This window comes from Macrobrachium nipponense, chromosome 2 (genome assembly GCF_015104395.2).
Source record: "Macrobrachium nipponense isolate FS-2020 chromosome 2, ASM1510439v2, whole genome shotgun sequence".
NCBI classification, from domain to species: domain Eukaryota; kingdom Metazoa; phylum Arthropoda; class Malacostraca; order Decapoda; family Palaemonidae; genus Macrobrachium; species Macrobrachium nipponense.
Window position 1 is genome coordinate 161,860,268 of NC_087201.1, and position 23,997 is coordinate 161,884,264.

General features: G+C 42.3%; 1 protein-coding gene across 1 annotated transcript in view; it reads left to right on the forward strand.

Annotated features, from left to right (window-relative positions):
* Positions 1-23,997, forward strand: part of LOC135221111 (phenoloxidase 2-like) — a 49,620-nt gene that overhangs the window by 18,109 nt on the left and 7,514 nt on the right. Inside the window, 6 exon segments of the mRNA XM_064258928.1 lie at positions 3,447-3,643; positions 20,808-20,926; positions 20,929-20,957; positions 22,510-22,614; positions 23,267-23,451; positions 23,859-23,988. Coding sequence (XP_064114998.1) covers positions 3,447-3,643; positions 20,808-20,926; positions 20,929-20,957; positions 22,510-22,614; positions 23,267-23,451; positions 23,859-23,988 — 765 coding nt within the window.

Below are 23,997 nucleotides of genomic sequence, written 5' to 3' on the forward strand. Positions count from 1 at the left end.
CATTGATGTCACAATACCATGGGACACCAGAGTTGAAGAGAAAGAGAGGGAAAAAATGGATAAGTATCAAGATCTAAAAATAGAAATAAGAAGGATATGGGATATGCCAGTGGAAATTGTACCCATAATCATAGGAGCACTAGGCACGATCCCAAGATCTCTGAAAAGGAATCTAGAAAAACTAGAGGCTGAAGTAGATCCAGGACTCATGCAGAAGAGTGTGATCCTAGAAACGGAGCATATAGTAAGAAAAGTGATGGACTCCTAAGGAGGCAGGATGCAATCCGGAACCCCACACAATAAATACCGCCCAGTTGAATTGGAGGAATGTGATAGAGCAAAAAAGAAAAAAAAAAGTAAAAATAATACTTTTACCATAATGTAGTGGCTCATAACTTCGTAATAATAATAATAATAATGTTGTTGTATAAGTAAAATGTATTATTATTTGTAAAATAATACAACCTATTAATTGTGAAATTCTTTTATACAACAGTTAATCACGACTTGCGAACTAATAAGCAATAATAATAATAATAAATTTTTAATAATAATCTGAGTCCAGTGTGAGTTAATAATAATAATAATAATGAATATAATCTGAAGTCCTCCAAGTTGTGAGGTAATAATAATAATAATAATAATAATAATAATAAAAATAATAATTAATAATAATAATAAATAATGAACATATAATCACGTGCATAATGTAAATATAACTATGTATATCTTTACGAAAATGTCACCAACGTTTAGAGGAAAACTTGGCGGAGGTTTGCGGTTTGCTACTTATTACAACTACTACACCAAATGCAAAGTAATAATAATAATAATAATAATAATAATAATAATAATAATAATAATAATAACTAATAATAATAATAATAAATTCTACAAAGTACTGAAGACTTCACATCTCAAATGAAAACACTTTCTCTTCATGAATATAATAATAATAATAATAATAATAATAATAATAATAATAATAATAATAATAATAATAATACTTTATTAAAAGTAATGGCTACTTCAGCAGCGTTACGCTTCTAGAAATTTTTGTCTATTTTTGGAATAGCGGCTTTTTCCGTGCTACTTAAACGGGCTAGTAATAGAGCGCCTATGGAGGTCATTATCAAATACAGGGTTAAAATTGGTGTGTATATTTCAATTTTACAGATAAACTATGATATCATAGTTTACCTGTAAAATTGAAATATATACATCGATTTTTACCCTATAATTGATGATGACCTCCATAGGCGCTCTACTACTAGCCCGTTTAAGTAGCACGGAAAACAATAGAGAATAATCTCTACAAGCGTAACGCTGCTGAAGTAGCCATTACTTTTAATACAGTAAGCTTGAGAGAGGGTCTGCTTCTTAAGTATAATAATAATAATAAGAAGAATCTCTACATGCGTAACGCTGTGAAGTAGCCATTACTTTTAATAACGTTAAGCTTAAGAGAGGGTATGCTTCTTAAGTATAATAATAATAATAATAATAATAATAATAATAATAATAATAATAATAATAAAACATTCACGGGTCCTCTTCCAGCATAAAAAATGTCTGCCCTTGCAAAATGCAAAAAGTAACTCTCAAATGCTTTTAATAAAACTGTGATTACGACACCACCTCGCTGTTTATATAACTCTAATAATCGCTGCTGTGGCGAAACCTTTATTTAAAAGCATAAAACATCCGGGCCTTTGCCAAAATACATTATTTTATTTTTTTTTTTTGCGTTTCCTGTCAACAATTCCCTAGAAGTCTTTTATCGCCGCCTCTGTCTGTGTTTTGAAAGCTCGGCTCTGGACACCTGTCAGAACACCTTCGTTTCCTGCCGCATCAACAAACAACAAACACAACACTCGTACACAGAGAGTTTGTTTGTTCGTTTCCTGCCGCATCAACAAACAACAAACACAACACTCGTATACAGAGTTTGTTTGTTTACTGTTTTCTCTATACACAAGAATGACGTAATCTGACAGATCAAGAAAATAGGTGAATGGAACATCCAGGTTTCTCTCTTTCCATGCAGACACGCACACGCATACACACGTGCACACAGACAGAGACACACACACGCACACAGACACACAAAACATACAAATACACACAAACACACACACACGATATACGAAAATAAACGCTATAGCAGACTGAACGGCACACTGAAAATATGCTTGATAAATATCAAAAAGTAGGAAAGAAATATCATAAACGCGCATTATGCATACAAATACACAGGTACAGTCACTCAGACACACAGACATAGACACACACACACACTGAAGTCCTGATTTCTTCTCTGCCCGCTGGGCGGGAGTTCGAACCCACGAGAGGACGAAATTATTGTCAACTAAAAAATTCCCCTTCGGTTTACTTATATGAAAATATATTAATTCCGTGGTAGAGTGAATTAGATATTAAAGGACATTTGTAGCTCGAATAATTTATATGAATCACGGTGATGTGATAATTATTCATATATATATATATATATATATATATATATATATTATATATATATATATATATCTATATATATATATATATATATATCTATATATATATATATATATATATATATATATATATATAGACTGGTAAAACTGTTCTGTTACAACAGAATGCCATCTAATTAAAGGAGCCCATAAAAACACCAAAATATAGAGAGAATAGTACTATATTTCAGAGACTGCTGTCTCCCTCTTCAGGTAGATGAATGAGAAAAGTTTACAGAAAAGGTGGTATTTATACCAAGAGGTCCATCCACAGGCAAGCCAATTTAGGTTACCCCCGCTGATAATCTTCCTTTAAACTTCTTAAGCGTTGGTTGAATGAAAACCTTGTCGATCGTATCTGAAATCCATGCTCCTTTTGAGATGTCCCATGCCAGGACTGTGACCAATCTTACATCAGATTTACAGGTAAATCACTTCCCAGAGATTAATACAACACAAATGGTCAGTTAGGTATGGACAACAGAACTCAGGTATTTTCAACCATATAAATGAACATAGCCATAGAATAAACTGGAATTTGTCACGTGTAATTTATAGTAGCAACTGCTGGTACAAGAGTCAAATGATGGAATCGGCCTTAATAAAAGAGAGGCAGGTAATGAACATCTCAAAGTAGTTGCACTATGAATCAAGTGTTAGGAGAGGGTGGAAAGTAAGATGGAAGAAAGAGAATATCAAAAGAGGGGCAGTAAAATGAACGAAAGGGGTTGTAGCTAGGTGTCGAAGGCACGCTGCCAAGAACCTTAAGCAATGCCTACAGGGCACTAGCCCCTCACGGGCAACAGCCACACTAGGCAGGGACATTAGCTCTTGACATAGTCCTCTGGCACCTACGTTACATGAAAACAGTTTCGTAATGAAACAAAGTCTTATTCATTCCTTAATGACAACCTTCTCAAAACCCTATTGCAGACGGAACCATTCGTCATCACCCAGGAGTTTTCGGGGACCCTCATCAAGCCGGAGCACAGGCTCTCCTATTGGCGCGAAGACTATGGCATCAACTCGCACCATTGGCATTGGCATCTCGTCTTCCCCATCGAGATGGACATCAGGAGGGACAGGAAGGGAGAGATCTTCTACTTCATGCACCAGCAGATGCTGGCCAGGTGGGTACCTTCCTTCCTTCCTTCCTTCTTGACTCCATCTACGTTAACATAAAAACGCTAGTCGAAGTCCTCAGATCCAAAGTTGAGTCTACCTTAGTTTAACCAAATTCAAATTTGTTTGTTTGTTTGTATGGTGCTTTTACGTTGCATGGAACCAGTATGGTTATTCAGCAACGGGACCAACGGCTTTACGTGACTTCCGAACCACATCGAGAGTGAACTTCTATCACCAGAAATACACATATCTCACTCCTCAATGGAATGGCCGAGAATCGTACTCGTGACCACCAAGGCGGGACGCCAACACCATACCAACCACGCCACTGAGGCGCTACCAAATTCAAATAAAAAATTTTTATTGACATAAAAAGGCGCCAAAAGGAGCTGTTAGTCTTGCTAAACAGGCCTAGTTTAACCAGACCACTGAGCTGATTAACAGCTCTCCTAGGGTTGGCCTGAAATAAATTCCTCTCTGGTTCCGCACTGGCAGAAGTTGGGGGGGTGAACTCGGGCTACCAGATTGATAGGCGAGTACGCAACCCACTCGTCCAATGGGGAACTGTTCCAGAGGTCCTTCATTCCTCAGAGGATGTCAAGCAACTGGAATTTTAGAAGTTCCAGAGAACATCCAATGCATTCCTACATTTTTATGCATTTATTAATTTATATTTTGTTCTTTTTCGATATGTGAGCTCTCTTGTTTTTGTATTTCCATTTATCTCCTCTTACTTCTTCCTGATGGACACCATATTCTTTTGGAAGCTTGCATTTAAAGTCAATGGCCCCTGTGGGCTTGTTTTATATGCATAGGGTTCATCTTCTGAATAATAACAATAATAATAATAGAAACAGTTTCTTTTTCTAATATTTAACCCAGTCACTTAAAGCTATTACCACTTATTTACCCAATCACCAACAATGAACCCAAATTCAGTCTTATTCATATAAGTGCATCCATACTACAGTTGAAAATGTCACAAACACACATCAGAAACTTATCACATGCATAAAACAAACAGGTTGGAAACAAGTTGGTGACTGTCAGTGCAGAACGAATCTGGTAAATGCTGGGTGTGTCGTATGAAAAGCTGATTATGTGGCGGGATCACCAAGCCAGAAAAAAAACAAGAGCAAAATCCCCCCAACATTAACCTAAACGATCCACCTGCCAAAATCCACCCTCAGTCACACTTTCTTCTTTACACAACAAAAACACGCAGGACAATTGAACTACACCTTTTCAAAAACAAAACAAAAACAAAAACAACACAAAACACACATACTTACCAACACTGCAGATACTCCCGGCTATCCTGTGCTGTCCCACTGGTTGAGGTCCAGAAATACCAACAACAATACAAAAAATCACACATAACAACAAAACACAACACAACAAAAGACCACTGCACAAACAACACAACAGCACAGGCACAACAACTCTAAGGAAAAAAAAAACACTAACTTGACAACAACAAAACAACACACAAAAAACAGCTAATTTCCAATCCTTCAAATAACTGTCCGACACTAATAAACCTCACCAGTTCTTACTAAAGACTCGCTTAAGACTGACTCAAAAACACTCAAAACACAGAACTCTAACAATCAACAGGACCAGCAGACAGCCCAGAACCTACCAACAACCAATTCAGCCATTAACCATCCATACAGCAATTACACCCTCTCTCTCTCTCTCTCTCTCACACACACACACAGACAGACGTTATCAAATGGAACTTCATAACTCCTCCATATTTCCTCCCCTGTTACATTTGACAACGTCTCCTTTCACTCACAACACCCATACTAAATAGCCTTCCGCAACACCCACGGATGCTCAGATGCAGGCCCCCTGGATCTTGTTTGAGGGCCCTCATACACACTCTCAGTTACAGCCATCAACTTCTCCCAGATCACTTCCAGTCAGACTACTATCATTATCTTCCTCACTACCATCCCCCCAAATCCCATTTACTATCTCATCTACCCCCTCTAACTCTTGCCCGAACATCTCTCGTAACTCTGCCACCAAATCACTTATCTCATTTACACTCCTGCCAAACTCCCCAAGAGACTCATTCATACTGCCAACTACATCCTTACTACCTGATTCCCTTCCTGGTGAAACTTCACTAAACCCTGACAATTCAAACCCACACACACTATATGTATCATTCCTCCCCTCAAGGTCATCTGTATTACACTGCCTAGCCTTATCCACCATTTTTACCCTAACACTAACCCCTCTATCATGCAGCTCACGTTTCTCCCTTTCATTCCCTTCGTTACCTTTTTCCGCTTCCTTCCATACTCAACCAACACCAACTGCCGATCTTCCAGACCCATTTGCTCACTGACACTCGGTTCACATTTATTCACCCTCAACCACTCATTCATCGCATTCTCCCGAACATACTGGGGTACTTCCCTCCACCTACGGAGCTGGTTATGGTGTGCCCTAACCTCATCCACACCCCCACTTACTCGCAATTTCCCCAACACATAACTCAATCCACTTGGTCCCACTTCCAAAATCTCAAAAGGCCCTTCAAATTTCTCCCTTACCTTATTCACATTCATTCTCTTTTTCAACCACCTCTTTCAACACCTTATCTCCAACCCCAAAACTTTCAAACCTTTCACTCGCTTTCTTCCACAAATCTCGATCACTCTCTGACCGACTCCCGCCGCGGCCTAACAATCCTTTCAAAAATTCACACATACTTACAAGGAGACATACCTATACCTCTTCTGCAAGTGTGGCGTTATATACCCAAACTTGCACGTCCTAAATACATATCCCAATCATTGTCGCCTTTACTCATCATTCGCAAAATCTCAGTCATTGTTCAAAGAGTCCTTTCCGCCAAACCATTCGCACTGGGCATATATGGAGTAGAATACACATGGACAATACCCCATTATCACTCAACATTTTCGCCGGCTTACACACACACCATCCGTGCAATAGTTTCACTCCTCTTATCTTTGATGGGAACTGTATAGGCAAATTTACTCATATGATCCATCATCACAATCATTCCCACATGCCCCCGCACAGTCTTTGGCAACGAAACACAATTAATCACAGCATTGTTTCAAACGGCTCTTTCATCTGCAACCGCAACCCAGGTGGACTCGCATGCACACTGATACTTTCCCCTCTGGCAGTTTTCACACGTAACAGCCACATCCACACAAATCCTATTCAACCCAGGCGCATACAATCTCTCTCTCATGCACTCCCACAACTTATTTTTCCCCATATGCCCAAACCAATCATGCACCAACAAACACATACTCACTGCTGACTCAACAGAAAACACAGGCACATACACTTCCCTGTCATACACCCCTTCCTGATGCAAAAAGTACACTATGTTTTTACAAACCACAAACCGTTAAGCAACCCTCCTATACACACCCACTCAGGTGGGGCCAATCCTCCACACGTACTCCCCCCAAGACACACTGCCGCAACATACTTATCTCCAAGCACTTATCTTGCATTTCCTCAATCTCCTCCTCACTCAACAAATCATTCTCACCTCTAGCAATATCAATTACCCCACAAAGTTTGCTACAAATGCACTACAATCCTGAATCCTAGCTATTGTGCTACGCCCCTTACTAAGAATCCCATTTCCTATATCTACGCTTACATCATGCATCCTCAAAAAATCCATCCTATCAAAAAGCAAGCTGGCATATCATTTTCTCTCATGATTATAAAGTTATGTACAACTTCTAAATCTCCTAACCTAACCTTTAACTGCACCTCTTCCAAACCAAAACACTTCCTTGTCCCAGTCCATGTATCCTCACACTTGTACACCGCCTTTTCACTTCCCAATTGCATCTCTCCAGTTCACTTACCACTGGCCCACTCACCAAGGAAGCTTGTGCCCCTGTATCAACCAGACCACAGTATTCACTATTATTTATTCTGACCATCGCCACCATCTTCCTTCGTGTCCCATGCACACACACATTCACTGCCACATCCACCCGATTATCCACATCACAGTCATCCTCACCACATTCATCCTCAGCTACCTCCCCACTTCCGTACTCCTGATTCAAAACCTCTTCACAGTCCCCTTTCCTAACCAACCAATTACAACCATTTTCCCCGCACTGAATCCTCAAAACCCCATGCTCACTGCCTGTACTTATTCTCCCTCAATATTCGACCGGTCTATCCCATCCAAAATACAAAAACACCTTTATTCCAAACAACTCAGCTACTGCTAACAGCAATTTACGCAACATTTCCTCTTCCCCACCTTGTTCCTCCGCATATGCCACTCCCTTCTGCACTTCACTCATCAACCTCACTCGCAACTCATTCGCACTACCAGGTACCTCTTCAACCAGACCTCTCCCTTCCAAGTCTTTCAATGCCGAAAACAAACATTCACACACTCTGTCATCCCCCTCAAACCTCTCTCTTACAACCAAACCCTCAGGCACCACATTCGGACCCCAGTCACTCTTCACGACACCGTTGCCCCTACCATGCATCCTAGACATTGCATCAGCAATCACATTTTTACTCCCTGGCACATATTCTAACCTAAAATCAAACTCACTCAAATCTTCAATCGTCCTCGCGATCCTAGCATTCACACTCTCCTTCTTGATCATATACATAATGGCCGATAGTCCGTCCGGATGATAAATTTTACCCCATACAAAAACACTTTCAACGCTTTCAACACAAAACCTTATTGCCGCAAGCTCCTTCCAACCACCGAATACTTCCGCTCCGCTTTATTAAAAGCTTTACTTACATACGCAATTACTCTCAACTGTTCCTCCCCATTCACCTCTTGCATCTGTGCTAAACACCCTCCCATACTAACCTCACTCGCATCAGTATACATCTCAAGCTCACTCGCCTCCTCACTATAGTCTGGAAAAGCCAAGGTGACATCTCTAGCGGCCTCCTCTTTCAATCTCTCAAATGCTTCCACCATTCGCTCATCCCACCTTAGCTTAGTACAATTTCTTCCCTGTCCATTCCGTCAACGGCTTCCCTATACCCGAACAATCGCTAACAAACTTCCTCCCAAACTCAATCAACCCCAAAAACCCCTTTAACTCGCGCACGGTCCGGGGACGCGGAAACTCCCTTACCTTTTCCACAAACTTTTCACTCTTCCTTACGCCACTAGCACTTACCTTATGACCAAGAAATTCCACCTCCCCAGCCAACCACGAACACTTCTCCAACTTCACTTTCACTCCAACCTCTTCCAACCGCTCTAATACCTTCTTAAGCAGCTCCATATTCTCCTCAACAGTTTCACTTGCAATCAAAATATCATCTATAAACACAGTCACCTTCCTTCTATCAAACCCAGCCAAAACCCCATTCATTGCCCTTTGAAAGGCAGCAGGCGCGTTAGCCAACCCAAAACTCAACCGTTTAAACTGGTAGTGGCAACTACCACTTGAAAAAGCAGTAACAGGCCTGCTCCCCTCTTCAAGAGGCATCTGGTAATAGCCCCTTACCAGGTCCAATTTGGTAAACACTCTCATCCCATGCATCTTGTACACACAATCAGACACCACATTCATCGGAAATCGCTCCTTCACAGTCACTTCATTCACCCTCCTATAATTACACACATCCTCAGACTTCCATCCGGCTTACGTACAGGGACTATGGGGCAATTCCAAGCACTCTCACTCCTCTCTATCACTCCCACTCTCTCAAGCTCCTCACACTGCTCCTCAATCTCTCGGGTAATAGGCGGGGAAAAGTGGCGAGGACGCTGATATATGGGGGTATCGTCTTCCAAAACGATCTTGAATTCGGGAAGCTTAGACCCCCAAAAATCCCACAACATCTGCATCAACCGCCTCCTTTCATCATCACTAACATTCTCACTGACCTCAACTCTTCCTCTCAACTCATCATACTCCCAATCATCACTGCCTGTCATGCTACCTGTCATCACCTGTCTCACTTCAACATATCTTGCATCATCTGTAGTCACCAACGTGTACAGCAACCCCACACAATCACCTTCACGTATACCCCGCACTCATTTTTTCCTAACACTCGGCAATGAGGCCACAAAAACCTGCGGATTCTCCATATCCAAAATCCCGTCGTATACATGCACGTTTGCTCTTACTAACTTGCTCGCATCCACACCCTCAACCACCTTTGAAAATCCCAAGACTATCCGGCCACGCAACTTTCACACTAACAACCTCTCCGACTTCTCGCGGCACCTTTACACTCTCTTTCGCAATTAACGGCACCCCCTTCCATATTTTACTGGTTACCTCCCCATTTCTACCTAAGTACAACTCTCCACGTATGTTCCCCTTCATATGCAACTCAACCATATTTGCTCTTGGACGGACCACTATCCCACACTTCCTCAAGACCCCGTACCCTAACAACATATCATACTTATCACTCACTCCCTCGATCACATAAAAGTCACTTTCATCCACCACTACCCCTCCGATTTCTACATTTTCACGCACCACTCCCACCACAGGCATACCCAAATTTCCTATTCCTCGTACCTCCCCTTTACACTCCCCAATTTCACACTCACTTCGCAACTTGTCGCATCCATTCTTAAAAAGAACATTGACACTACACCCACTATCAATCAAAGCAACCAAACACACCCCTTTGCATCTCACTTTTACACTCATACATTCATGAGCTCCATCCCCAAACCCTTTTTCATGTAACAATCCTTCACGCACATGCATCACTCCTACTACCCGCATACCAGAGGACCCACCCAACTGAATCCCCTTCTCACCTAGTTTCCTGAACTCCCAGCCTGACTTATCCTCTTTCGCCTACACACACTCGCAACGTGACCTTCCATTCCACATTCAACACATTTCGCACGCTGTTCTTTACACATCCTAGCATAATGCCCATTCTTCCCGCAGTTGCCTCAAACTATGTTCATACGGGTACCCCGACATCCCTTAGCTATATGCCCTACCTGTCCACACCTATAACATTTAATATCCCTATCTTTCTTACACTCACTCACCAAATGCCCTGTTTGCCCACACCCAAAGCACGCTCCTAACGCCCAACGACATTCATTCTTCCTGTGTCCTGGCTTACCACATCTATAACACTGATCTCGCTCACAACTAACTGACCCTACTCTTCCAACACTCTCACTCCTATCTCTTTTAGGGCTAACTACACTCACATTACTTGCCCTAACGCTCCTATCTACCACTCGCTCTGCCATTCGCCTCGGCCCTTCTAAAACTGCCACCCTATAGCTTTTAAACTCCGGTACAACCTCAGCTACTTCAGTCCTAACACTAACACTTTTACTCTCTTTCATACACCTATCTAACTCGTAATCTTCTACTATTTCTAAAATGTCGTTCCAGGTTAACCTTTCATTCGTCCATCGCATTTTCTCCTTACGTTTCAGATTTATAAACTCATATACACTCTCTGGTACAGTCGCCAACAACTTTCGCACTAACTCCTTACACTCATTTATCCCTTCCTCCCCAAACTTTTTCCTAGGTAATGTTTCTAACCTACAGACATACATCGACAACGACTCACCAACATTCATTCTTGCCTCCTCAAAATCTTGCTTCCTCCTATATCTAACACTACTCTTTATCCTCTTTGCCTGTTCTACAATCCTAGCTTTTACACTCTCATACGGCACATTCCCTACACTCATAATTACCCTATACATATCCAACAAAAATCCCGTCAAAAAGTTACCTAACTCTCTTGCCCAGACTCTCTTGTTATCCCCATACTTTGCCTCACAATACCTCTCATATTCCTCAAAAAAGTCCCTTATGTCCCTACTACCATGTTCCTCGTATTGTGCACATCGGGGTACCTCTCTCATATACACAGCCTTTCGTACTTCCTGCTCACTCTCACTCTCACTTTCACTACTTCCATTCTGACCCCTCTTTCCCTCTTCCGAATACAGCGAATCCACTTCCATACTCACGTCCATACCCGTAACTATGCTCTTCTTACCCTTCTTCTTTCTACCTACCTGTTTCCACTCACCGCTATCCAAATCACTATCAGCCCTTTCCCCAATGTATTCTGACCAAGTCTCATCCTGTCCATCACCCTTACTAACCTTCTTTCCCTTAGTCTTCTTCTTTTCCTCAGCCACTTTCTTATTCTTGTCCTCAGGTTTATCGTTATCCTGTGTCTTCCCTTTCTTTCCCTTACCTATCACAACCGAATCCCCTTCTTCACTCGTACACTCATCCACTCGCTCTTTTCCTTCCTTTACCACTCCTGGCCCGCCACAAGACCCAGTAGGCCTACCTCCTACAGCTCCCTCTCCCATGAATCCCTTCATCATTTCCTGCATCATTTCTTGCACTGCATTCATCATTACCCCCAATTTTTCATCCATTTTCTCAACCATTCTCTCTTCCGCTCCTTTCACCTCTTCTTTCATTTCCACTTTCTCACTCCTTAACATTCCTCTCATCTCCTCTAACTCCCTCTTCTGCTCCTCACACTCTACCCTCAACCTCTCATTCTCCACTTCCAGCCTTCCCTTAGCTTCCCTCGCCAACCTCAACTCCTCCTTCAGCCTCTCTTATCTCCTTCAACCCTTCCATCCTCACTTTCTCCACCAATCACACAACTCTATACACCAATTGCCCTGCAGCTGCCGAACCAACAGTCCCTGTTCGGGCGCCAAAAATTAATGTGGCGGGATCACAAGCCAGAAAAAAAACAAGAGCAAAATCCCCCCAACATTAACCTAAACGATCCACCTGCCAAAATCCACCCTCAGTCACACTTTCTTCTTTACACAACAAAAACACGCAGGACAATTGAACTACACCTTTTCAAAAACAAAACAAAAACAAAAAACAACACAAAACACACATACTTACCAACACTGCAGCAATACTCCCGGGCTATCCTGTGCTGTCCCACTGGTTGAGGTCCAGAAATACCAACAACAATACAAAAAATCACACATAACAAAACACACAACAAAAGACCACTGCACAAACAACACAACAGCACAGGCACAACAACTCTAAGGGGAAAAAACACTAACTTGACAACAACAAAACAACACACAAAAAACAGCTAATTTCCAATCCTTCAAATAACTGTCCGACGCTAATAAACCTCACCAGTTCTTACTAAAGACTCGCTTAAGACTGACTCAAAAACACTCAAAACACAGAACTCTAACAATCAACAGGACCAGCAGACAGCCCAGAACCTACCAACAACCAATTCAGCCATTAACCATCCATACAGCAATTACACCCTCTCTCTCTCTCTCTCTCTCACACACACACAGACAGACGTTATCAAATGGAACTTCATAACTCCTCCATATTTCCTCCCCTGTTACATTTGACAACGTCTCCTTTCACTCACAACACCCATACTAAATAGCCTTCCGCAACACCCACGGATGCTCAGATGCAGGCCCCCTGGATCTTGTTTGAGGGCCCTCATACACACTCTCAGTTACAAAGCCATCAACTTCTCCCAGATCACTTCCAGTCAGACTACTATCATTATCTTCCTCACTACCATCCCCCCAAATCCCATTTACTATCTCATCTACCCCCTCTAACTCTTGCCCGAACATCTCTCGTAACTCTGCCACCAAATCACTTATCTCATTTACACTCCTGCCAAACTCCCCAAGAGACTCATTCATACTGCCAACTACATCCTTACTACCTGATTCCCTTCCTGGTGAAACTTCACTAAACCCTGACAATTCAAACCCACACACACTATATGTATCATTCCTCCCCTCAAGGTCATCTGTATTACACTGCCTAGCCTTATCCACCATTTTTACCCTAACACTAACCCCTCTATCATGCAGCTCACGTTTCTCCCTTTCATTCCCCTTCGTTACCTTTTTCCGCTTCCTTCCATACTCAACCAACACCAACTGCCGATCTTCCAGACCCATTTGCTCACTGACACTCGGTTCACATTTATTCACCCTCAACCACTCATTCATCGCATTCTCCCGAACATACTGGGGTACTTCCCTCCACCTACGGAGCTGGTTATGGTGTGCCCTAACCTCATCCACACCCCCATCTACTCGCAATTTCCCCAACACATAACTCAATCCACTTGGTCCCACTTCCAAAATCTCAAAAGGCCCTTCAAATTTCTCCCTTACCTTATTCACATTCATTCTCCCTTTTTCAACCACCTCTTTCAACACCTTATCTCCAACCCCAAAACTTTCAAACCTTTCACTCGCTTTCTTCCACAAATCTCGATCACTCTCTGACAGACCCAGCCGCGGCCTAACAATCCTTTCAAAATTCAACACATACTTACAAGGAGACATACCTATACTCTTCTGCAGTGTGGCGTTATATACCCAAACTGCACGTCCTAAATACATATCCCAATCATTGTCGCCTTTACTCATCATTCGCAAAATCTCAGTCATTGTTCAAAGAGTCCTTTCCGCCAAACCATTCGCACTGGGCATATATGGAGTAGAATACACATGGACAATACCCCATTATCACTCAACATTTTCGCCGGCTTACACACACACCATCCGTGCAATAGTTTCACTCCTCTTATCTTTGATGGGAACTGTATAGGCAAATTTACTCATATGATCCATCATCACAATCATTCCCACATGCCCCCGCACAGTCTTTGGCAACGAAACACAATTAATCACAAGCATTTCAAACGGCTCTTTCATCTGCAACCGCAACCCAGGTGGACTCGCATGCACACTGATACTTTCCCCTCTGGCAGTTTTCACACGTAACAGCCACATCCACACAAATCCTATTCAACCCAGGCGCATACAATCTCTCTCTCATGCACTCCCACAACTTATTTTTCCCCATATGCCCAAACCAATCATGCACCAACAAACACATACTCACTGCTGACTCAATAGAAAACACAGGCACATACACTTCCCTGTCATACACCCCTTCCTGATGCAAAAAGTACACTATGTTTTTACAAACCACAAACCGTTAAGCAACCCTCCTATACACACCCAACTCAGGTGGCCAATCCTCCACACGTACTCCCCCCAAGACACACTGCCGCAACATACTTATCTCAAAGCACTTATCTTGCATTTCCTCAATCTCCTCCTCACTCAACAAATCATTCTCACCTCTAGCAATATCAATTACCCCCACAAAGTTTGCTACAAATGCACTACAATCCTGAATCCTAGCTATTGTGCTACGCCCCTTACTAAGAATCCCATTTCCTATATCTACGCTTACATCATGCATCCTCAAAAAATCCATCCCTATCAAAAAGCAAGCTGGCATATCATTTTCTCTCATGATTATAAAGTTATGTACAACTTCTAAATCTCCTAACCTAACCTTTAACTGCACCTCTTCCCAAACCAAAACACTTCCTTGTCCCAGTCCATGTATCCTCACACTTGTACACCGCCTTTTCACTTCCCAATTGCATCTCTCCAGTTCACTTACCACTGGCCCACTCACCAAGGAAGCTTGTGCCCCTGTATCAACCAGACCACAGTATTCACTATTATTTATTCTGACCATCGCCACCATCTTCCTTCGTGTCCCATGCACACACACATTCACTGCCACATACCACCCGATTATCCACATCACAGTCATCCTCACCACATTCATCCTCAGCTACCTCCCCACTTCCGTACTCCTGATTCAAAAACCTCTTCACAGTCCCCTTTCCTAACCAACCAATTACAACCATTTTCCCCCACTTGAATCCTCAAAAACCCATGCTCACTGCCTGTACTTATTCTCCCTCAATATTCGACCGGTCTATCCCATCCAAAATACAAAAACACCTTTATTTTTCCAAACAACTAGCTACTGCTAACAGCAATTTACGCAACATTTTTCCTCTTTCCCACCTTGTTCCTCCGCATATGCCACTCCCTTCTGCACTTCACTCATCAACCTCACTCGCAACTCATTCGCACTACCAGGTACCTCTTCAACCAGACCTCTCCCTTCCAAGTCTTTCAATGCCGAAAACAAACATTCACACACTCTGTCATCCCCCTCAAACCTCTCTCTTACAACCAAACCCTCAGGCACCACATTCGGACCCCAGTCACTCTTCACGACACCGTTGCCCCTACCATGCATCCTAGACATTGCATCAGCAATCACATTTTTACTCCCTGGCACATATCTAACCTAAAATCAAACTCACTCAAATCTTCAATCGTCCTCGCGATCCTAGCATTCACACTCTCCTTCTTGATCATATACACTAATGGCCGATAGTCCGTCCGGATGATAAATTTTACCCCATACAAAAACACTTTCAACGCTTTCACACAAAACCTTATTGCCGCAAGCTCCTTCTCAACCACCGAATACTTCCGCTCCGCTTTATTAAAAGCTTTACTTACATACGCAATTACTCTCAACTGTTCCTCCCCATTCACCTCTTGCATCTGTGCTAAACACCCTCCCATACTAACCTCACTCGCATCAGTATACATCTCAAGCTCACTCGCCTCCTCACTATAGTCTGGAAAAGCCAAGGTGACATCTCTAGCGGCCTCCTCTTTCAATCTCTCAAATGCTTCCACCATTCGCTCATCCCACCTTAGCTTAGTACAATTTTTCTTCCCTGTCCATTCCGTCAACGGCTTCCCTATACCCGAACAATCGCTAACAAACTTCCTCCCAAACTCAATCAACCCCAAAAACCCCTTTAACTCGCGCACGGTCCGGGGACGCGGAAACTCCCTTACCTTTTCCACAAACTTTTCACTCTTCCTTACGCCACTAGCACTTACCTTATGACCAAGAAATTCCACCTCCCCAGCCAACCACGAACACTTCTCCAACTTCACTTTCACTCCAACCTCTTCCAACCGCTCTAATACCTTCTTAAGCAGCTCCATATTCTCCTCAACAGTTTCACTTGCAATCAAAATATCATCTATAAACACAGTCACCTTCCTTCTATCAAACCCAGCCAAAACCCCATTCATTGCCCTTTGAAAGCAGCAGGTGCGTTAGCCAACCCAAAACTCAACCGTTTTTAAACTGGTAGTGGCAACTACCACTTGAAAAAGCAGTAACAGGCCTGCTCCCCTCTTCAAGAGGCATCTGGTAATAGCCCCTTACCAGGTCCAATTTGGTAAACACTCTCATCCCATGCATCTTGTACACACAATCGACACCACATTCATCGGAAATCGCTCCTTCACAGTCACTTCATTCACCCTCCTATAATTACACACATCCTCAGACTTCCATCCGGCTTACGTACAGGGACTATGGGGCAATTCCAAGCACTCTCACTCCTCTCTATCACTCCCACTCTCTCAAGCTCCTCACACTGCTCCTCAATCTCTCGGGTAATAGCGGGGAAAAGTGGCGAGGACGCTGATATATGGGGGTATTGTCTTCCAAAACGATCTTGAATTCGGGAAGCTTAGACCCCCAAAAATCCCACAACATCTGCATCAACCGCCTCTTTCATCATCACTAACATTCTCACTGAACCTCAACTCTTCCTCTCAACTCATCATACTCCCAATCATCACTGCCTGTCATGCTACCTGTCATCACCTGTCTCACTTCAACATATCTTGCATCATCTGTAGTCACCAACGTGTACAGCAACCCCACACAATCACCTTCACGTATACCCCGCACTCGTTTTTTCCTAACACTCGGCAATGAGGCCACAAAAACCTGCGGATTCTCCATATCCAAAATCCCGTCGTATACATGCACGTTTGCTCTTACTAACTTGCTCGCATCCCACACCCTCAACCACCTTTGAAAAATCCCAAGACTATCCGGCCACGCAACTTTCACACTAACAACCTCTCCGACTTCTCGCGGCACCTTTACACTCTCTTTCGCAATTAACGGCACCCCCTTCCATATTTTACTGGTTACCTCCCCATTTCTACCTAAGTACAACTCTCCACGTATGTTCCCCTTCATATGCAACTCAACCATATTTGCTCTTGGACGGACCACTATCCCACACTTCCTCAAGACCCGTACCCTAACAACATATCATACTTATCACTCACTCCCTCGATCACATAAAAGTCACTTTCATCCACCACTACCCCTCCGATTTCTACATTTTCACGCACCACTCCCACCACAGGCATACCCAAATTTCCTATTCCTCGTACCTCCCCTTACACTCCCCAATTTCACACTCACTTCGCAACTTGTCGCATCCATTCTTAAAAAGAACATTGACACTACACCCACTATCAATCAAAGCAACAAACACACCCCTTTGCATCTCACTTTTACACTCATACATTCATGAGCTCCATCCCCAAACCCTTTTTCATGTAACAATCCTTCACGCACATGCATCACTCCTACTACCCGCATACCAGAGGACCCACCCAACTGAATCCCCTTCTCACCTAGTTTCCTGAACTCCCAGCCTGACTTATCCTCTTTCGCCTACACACACTCGCAACGTGACCTTCCATTCCACATTCAACACATTTCGCACGCTGTTCTTTACACATCCTAGCATAATGCCCATTCTTCCCGCAGTTGCCTCAAAAACTATGTTTCATACGGGTACCCCGACATCCCTTAGCTATATGCCCTACCTGTCCACACCTATAACATTTAATATCCCTATCTTTCTTACACTCACTCACCAAATGCCCTGTTTGCCCACACCCAAAGCACGCTCCTAACGCCCAACGACATTCATTCTTCCTGTGTCCTGGCTTACCACATCTATAACACTGATCTCGCTCACAACTAACTGACCCTACTCTTCCAACACTCTCCACTCCTATCTCTTTTAGGGCTAACTACTCACATTACTTGCCCTAACAACGCTCTATCTACCACTCGCTCTGCCATTCGCCTCGGCCCTTCTAAAAACTGCCACCCTATAGCTTTTTAAAAACTCCGGTACAACCTCAGCTACTTCAGTCCTAACACTAACACTTTTACTCTCTTTCATACACCTATCTAACTCGTAATCTTCTACTATTTCTAAAATGTCGTTCCAGGTTAACCTTCATTGTCCCCAGTCGCATTTTCTCCTTACGTTTCAGATTTATAAACTCATATACACTCTCTGGTACAGTCGCCAACAACTTTCGCACTAACTCCTTACACTCATTTATCCCTTCCTCCCCAAACTTTTTCCTAGGTAATGTTTCTAACCTACAGACATACATCGACAACGACTCACCAACATTCATTCTTGCCTCCTCAAAATCTTGCTTCCTCCTATATCTAACACTACTCTTTATCCTCTTTGCCTGTTCTACAATCCTAGCTTTTACACTCTCATACGGCACATTCCCTACACTCATAATTACCCTATACATATCCAACAAAAATCCCGTCAAAAAGTTACCTAACTCTCTTGCCCAGACTCTCTTGTTATCCCCATACTTTGCCTCACAATACCTCTCATATTCCTCAAAAAAGTCCCTTATGTCCCTACTACCATGTTCCTCGTATTGTGCACATCGGGGTACCTCTCTCATATACACAGCCTTTCGTACTTCCTGCTCACTCTCACTCTCACTTTCACTACTTCCATTCTGACCCCTCTTTCCCTCTTCCGAATACAGCGAATCCACTTCCATACTCACGTCCATACCCGTAACTATGCTCTTCCGACCCTTCTTCTTTCTTACCTACCAACTTTTCCACTCACCGCTATCCAAATCACTATCAGCCCTTTCCCCAATGTATTCTGACCAAGTCTCATCCTGTCCATCACCCTTACTAACCTTCTTTTCCCTTAGTCTTCTTCTTTTCCTCAGCCACTTTCTTATTCTTGTCCTCAGGTTTATCGTTATCCTGTGTCTTCCCTTCTTTCCCTTACCTATCACAACCGAATCCCCTTCTTCACTCGTACACTCATCCACTCGCTCTTTTCCTTCCTTTACCACTCCTGGCCCGCCACAAGACCCAGTAGGCCTACCTCCTACAGCTCCCTCTCCCATGAATCCCTTCATCATTTCCTGCATCATTTCTTGCACTGCATTCATCATTACCCCCAATTTTTCATCCATTTTCTCAACCATTCTCTCTTCCGCTCCTTTCACCTCTTCTTTCATTTCCACTTTCTCACTCCTTAACATTCCTCTCATCTCCTCTAACTCCCTCTTCTGCTCCTCACACTCTACCCTCAACCTCTCTATTCTCCACCTTCCAGCCTTCCCTTAGCTTCCCTCGCCAACCTCAACTCCTCCTTCAGCCTCTCTTATCTCCTTCAACCCTTCCATCCTCACTTTCTCCACCAATCACACAACTCTATACACCAATTGCCCTGCAGCTGCCGAACCAACAGTCCCTGTTCGGGCGCCAAAAATTAATGTGGCGGGATCACAAGCCAGAAAAAAAACAAGAGCAAAATCCCCCCAACATTAACCTAAACGATCCACCTGCCAAAATCCACCCTCAGTCACTTTCTTCTTTACACAACAAAAACACGCAGGACAATTGAACTACACCTTTTCAAAAACAAAACAAAAACAAAAACAACACAAAACACACATACTTACCAACACTGCAGATACTCCCGGCTATCCTGTGCTGTCCCACTGGTTGAGGTCCAGAAATACCAACAACAATACAAAAAATCACACATAACAACAAAACACAACACAACAAAAGACCACTGCACAAACAACACAACAGCACAGGCACAACAACTCTAAGGGGAAAAAACACTAACTTGACAACAACAAAACAACACACAAAAAACAGCTAATTTCCAATCCTTCAAATAACTGTCCGACGCTAATAAACCTCACCAGTTCTTACTAAAGACTCGCTTAAGACTGATCTCAAAAACACTCAAAACACAGAACTCTAACAATCAACAGACCAGCAGACAGCCCAGAACCTACCAACAACCAATTCAGCCATTAACCATACCATACAGCAATTTACACCCTCTCTCTCTCTCTCTCTCTCACACACACACACACAGGACAGACGTTATCAAATGGAACTTTCATAACTCCTCCATAATTAGACCCACCAACAAGTCATCGACTTGTATTTGGTCTGTTGGAGATGAGCTGGAGATAACTTGCCAACATGTGTTGGAGATAAGTTGAGGACATTTTGACGACATGTCGGCAGCTTACTGTTTTCTAACGTGTTCCCCAACAACTTTCCTCAGGTATGACATGGAGCGACTCAGCCATAGTCTCAACCGCGTGCTTCCAATGACCGGTCTCCGAGACCCCGTTGTGGATGGGTATTTCTCCAAGCTGACAATCAACAACTCTGGCCGGGCATGGGCACGAGGCAAGACGACACGAGACTGAAGGTATGGACATAGTGCAGTCGATCCCCGCTTTTTGTGGACTCATGATTTGCGGATTCGCCTATTCGCAGATTTTTCCATGGCGTATATACCCATTATTTCGATTTTTCACTAAGGATTTTTGGAGGGTTTTTTGTATTTCAAGTATCAAAATAGGCAGTTCCAAGCAATTTTAGAGGTTTTTAAGTATTCGTGGATTTTAGCTATTTGCTGGGGTGTATGTATATATAATATATATATATATATATATATATATATATATATATATTATATATATATATATATATATATATATATATATATATGACTGGTAAAAATGTTCTGCAACAACAGAATTCCATCTAATAAAAGGAGCCCATAAAAACACCAAAAATATAGAGAGAAAAATACTATATTTCAGAGACTGCTGTCTCCCTCTTCAGGTAGATGAATGAGAAAAGTTTACAGAAAAGGTGGTATTTATACCAAGAGGTCCATCCACAAGCAAGCCAATTTAGGTCACCCCACTGATAATCTTCCTTTAATCTTCTTAAGTGTTGGTTGAATGAAAACTTTGTCTGATCGTATCTGAAATCCATGCTCCTTTTGAGATGGTCATTACCTGCCTCTCTTTTATTAAGGTAGATTCCATCATTTGACTCTTGTACCGGCAGTTGCTGCTATAAATTACACGTGACAAATACCAGTTTATTCTATGGTTATGTTCATTTATATGGTTGAAAATAGCAGAGTTCTGTTGTCCATACCTAACTGACCGTTTGTGTTGTATTAATCTCTGGGGAAGTGATTTACCTGTAAATCTGATGTAAGATTGGTCACAGTCCTGGCATGGGATTTCGTATACCCCAGAGTCCTTGGGATATGTCTTTTGTTGGACGTTAATCAGGGATTTGGCTAAGGTGTTTGGGTAAGTAAATACAAAAGGGTTAGATTTTCCGAGGGGGTGGGTTACTCTCTTAATCGTGTCCAGGTGGGGAATTTTTATTTTATTGTTGGGTGTATCTCTGGTCTTGTCTTTGGGAGGGGGCCGGTAGAAAATTACGGTTTGCTTTGTGAATTGCTTTCTCAATTATATGGTCAGGATACTTTAAAGACGAAAGTTGCTTGCAAATTAGTTCAAATTCTTTTTCCAGGAATTCTGGGGAACAAATTCGTAAGGCTCTTAAGAACAGCTACACCTATCTTGATAGTAATGTCGTGATAGCTAAAGTAGTGAATGTATGAAAGTGAGAACGTTGGTTTTCTGTATATGGTAAATTTGTATTCTGTCGTATCTCTGATTATTGAAACATCAAGAAAAGGAATTTTGTTGTCTGTTTCCCATTCAACTTTAAATTTGATGCTGGGCACTAATGCGTTTAATTTCGAGAGGAATTCATTAAAATTGCCCCACCTATTATCCCAAAATGTTAGGATATCATCCACATCTTTTTTTTTTTTTGGGGGGGGGAGAACTTTCATTTACAATAAAACCTGTGTAAACTGCTTATATAAATTCCTAATAACAGACTTGTTACACTTGTTGATACAATACGTTCTTTCCTCTCACTAACAGGACATAAGGCGAGATGACTTTGGCCTGGGATTCATCAACATCTCCGACTTGGAACTCTACTTTTCGAGACTAATGGACGCTGTCCATCAAGGATTTGCACAGGATGTAAGTCAGAACAGAATATACTAGAATACAATACAGTCTAGGCCAAAAAGACCAAGCGCTGGAACCTATGAGGTCATTCGGTGCTCAAAAGGAAATTGACAGTAAGAATGTTTGGGAAATCCCGCAGTCAATGTCACCATTATCTATGATATCACCATCAATGGCTCATTTTGATAATTACTAGTTACTAATTCCAGTAATTTATAAATCACATTTTTATCTATTTACTGATTAAATAAGGTTAAAGCCATAAACAAAAAAAAAAAGACACACACATACACACACACACGAACACAAAGCCTTACACGAAACTTGCGCCAGTTAATGATAACACATCATTATCGAACTTTGAAATGAAGGAAAAAAAACACACAAAAATTGAGAACAAATACAGTTAAGAAATCCTCGCACAGATTAAGTTTTCAGCCGAATTTTAGGCCTCCTTTCAATGACTGACTTTTTCATTTGCAACTTATGATAAAAATAAATAAATAAATAAATAAAAAATAAAATGAATTAATTAAATGTAAAGAAAAACTGTATAGATAGTGTTGAAAAGGAAACCGACTTAAAAACAGTTATAAAAAAGCATCTTCTTCAAGACGAATACAATCCTTCACTGCCCTCTATATGTACGACTCCCTCCCCACAGAGGCAGGGGAACCGAATCCCGCTCACTGACGACCCCCCCAAGGGGGGCAGGAGGGGCATCGACATCCTGGGGGACGCCTTCGAGGCAGACGCCGATCTCAGCGTGAATTATCCCTTCTATGGAGACTTCCACAACTTGGCTCACGTCGTCATCGCCTTCGCCCACGATCCGGACTTCGCCCACAGAGAGAGAGAGAGAGAGAGAGAGAGAGAGAGAGAGAGAGATAATTTTCTGCAGATAGGTTCATATTTGATTAAATGGGAGAAAGGAAGCGAGGGAGAGAGGGAGAGAGTGAGAGAGAATTTGGGAATATTGTGCAGATATGTTCATACTTGATTATGTATGAGAGAGAGAGAGAGAGAGAGAGAGAGAGAGAGAGAGAGAGGAGTTTTGTGCATATAGGTTTATACTTGATTAAACGGGAGAGAGAGAGAGAGAGAGAATTTGGGAAATATTGTGCAGATAGGTTCATACTTGATTATGTAGATTGAGAGAGAGAGAGAGAGAGAGAGAGAGAGAATGTATGTATGTGTATATGTATATATATGTGTATTCATGTGTGTATATTTTATACAACACCACCACCATTTCAGGAGGAGGTCAATACAATGGGAGAATCGGCCATATCAATGAGAGACCCGGCCTTCTACAGGTTGCACAAGTTGGTCGACGAGTTCTTCCAAAAGTACAAACTGCAACAGAGGCCCTACAACAACGAAGAGGTAAGAGAG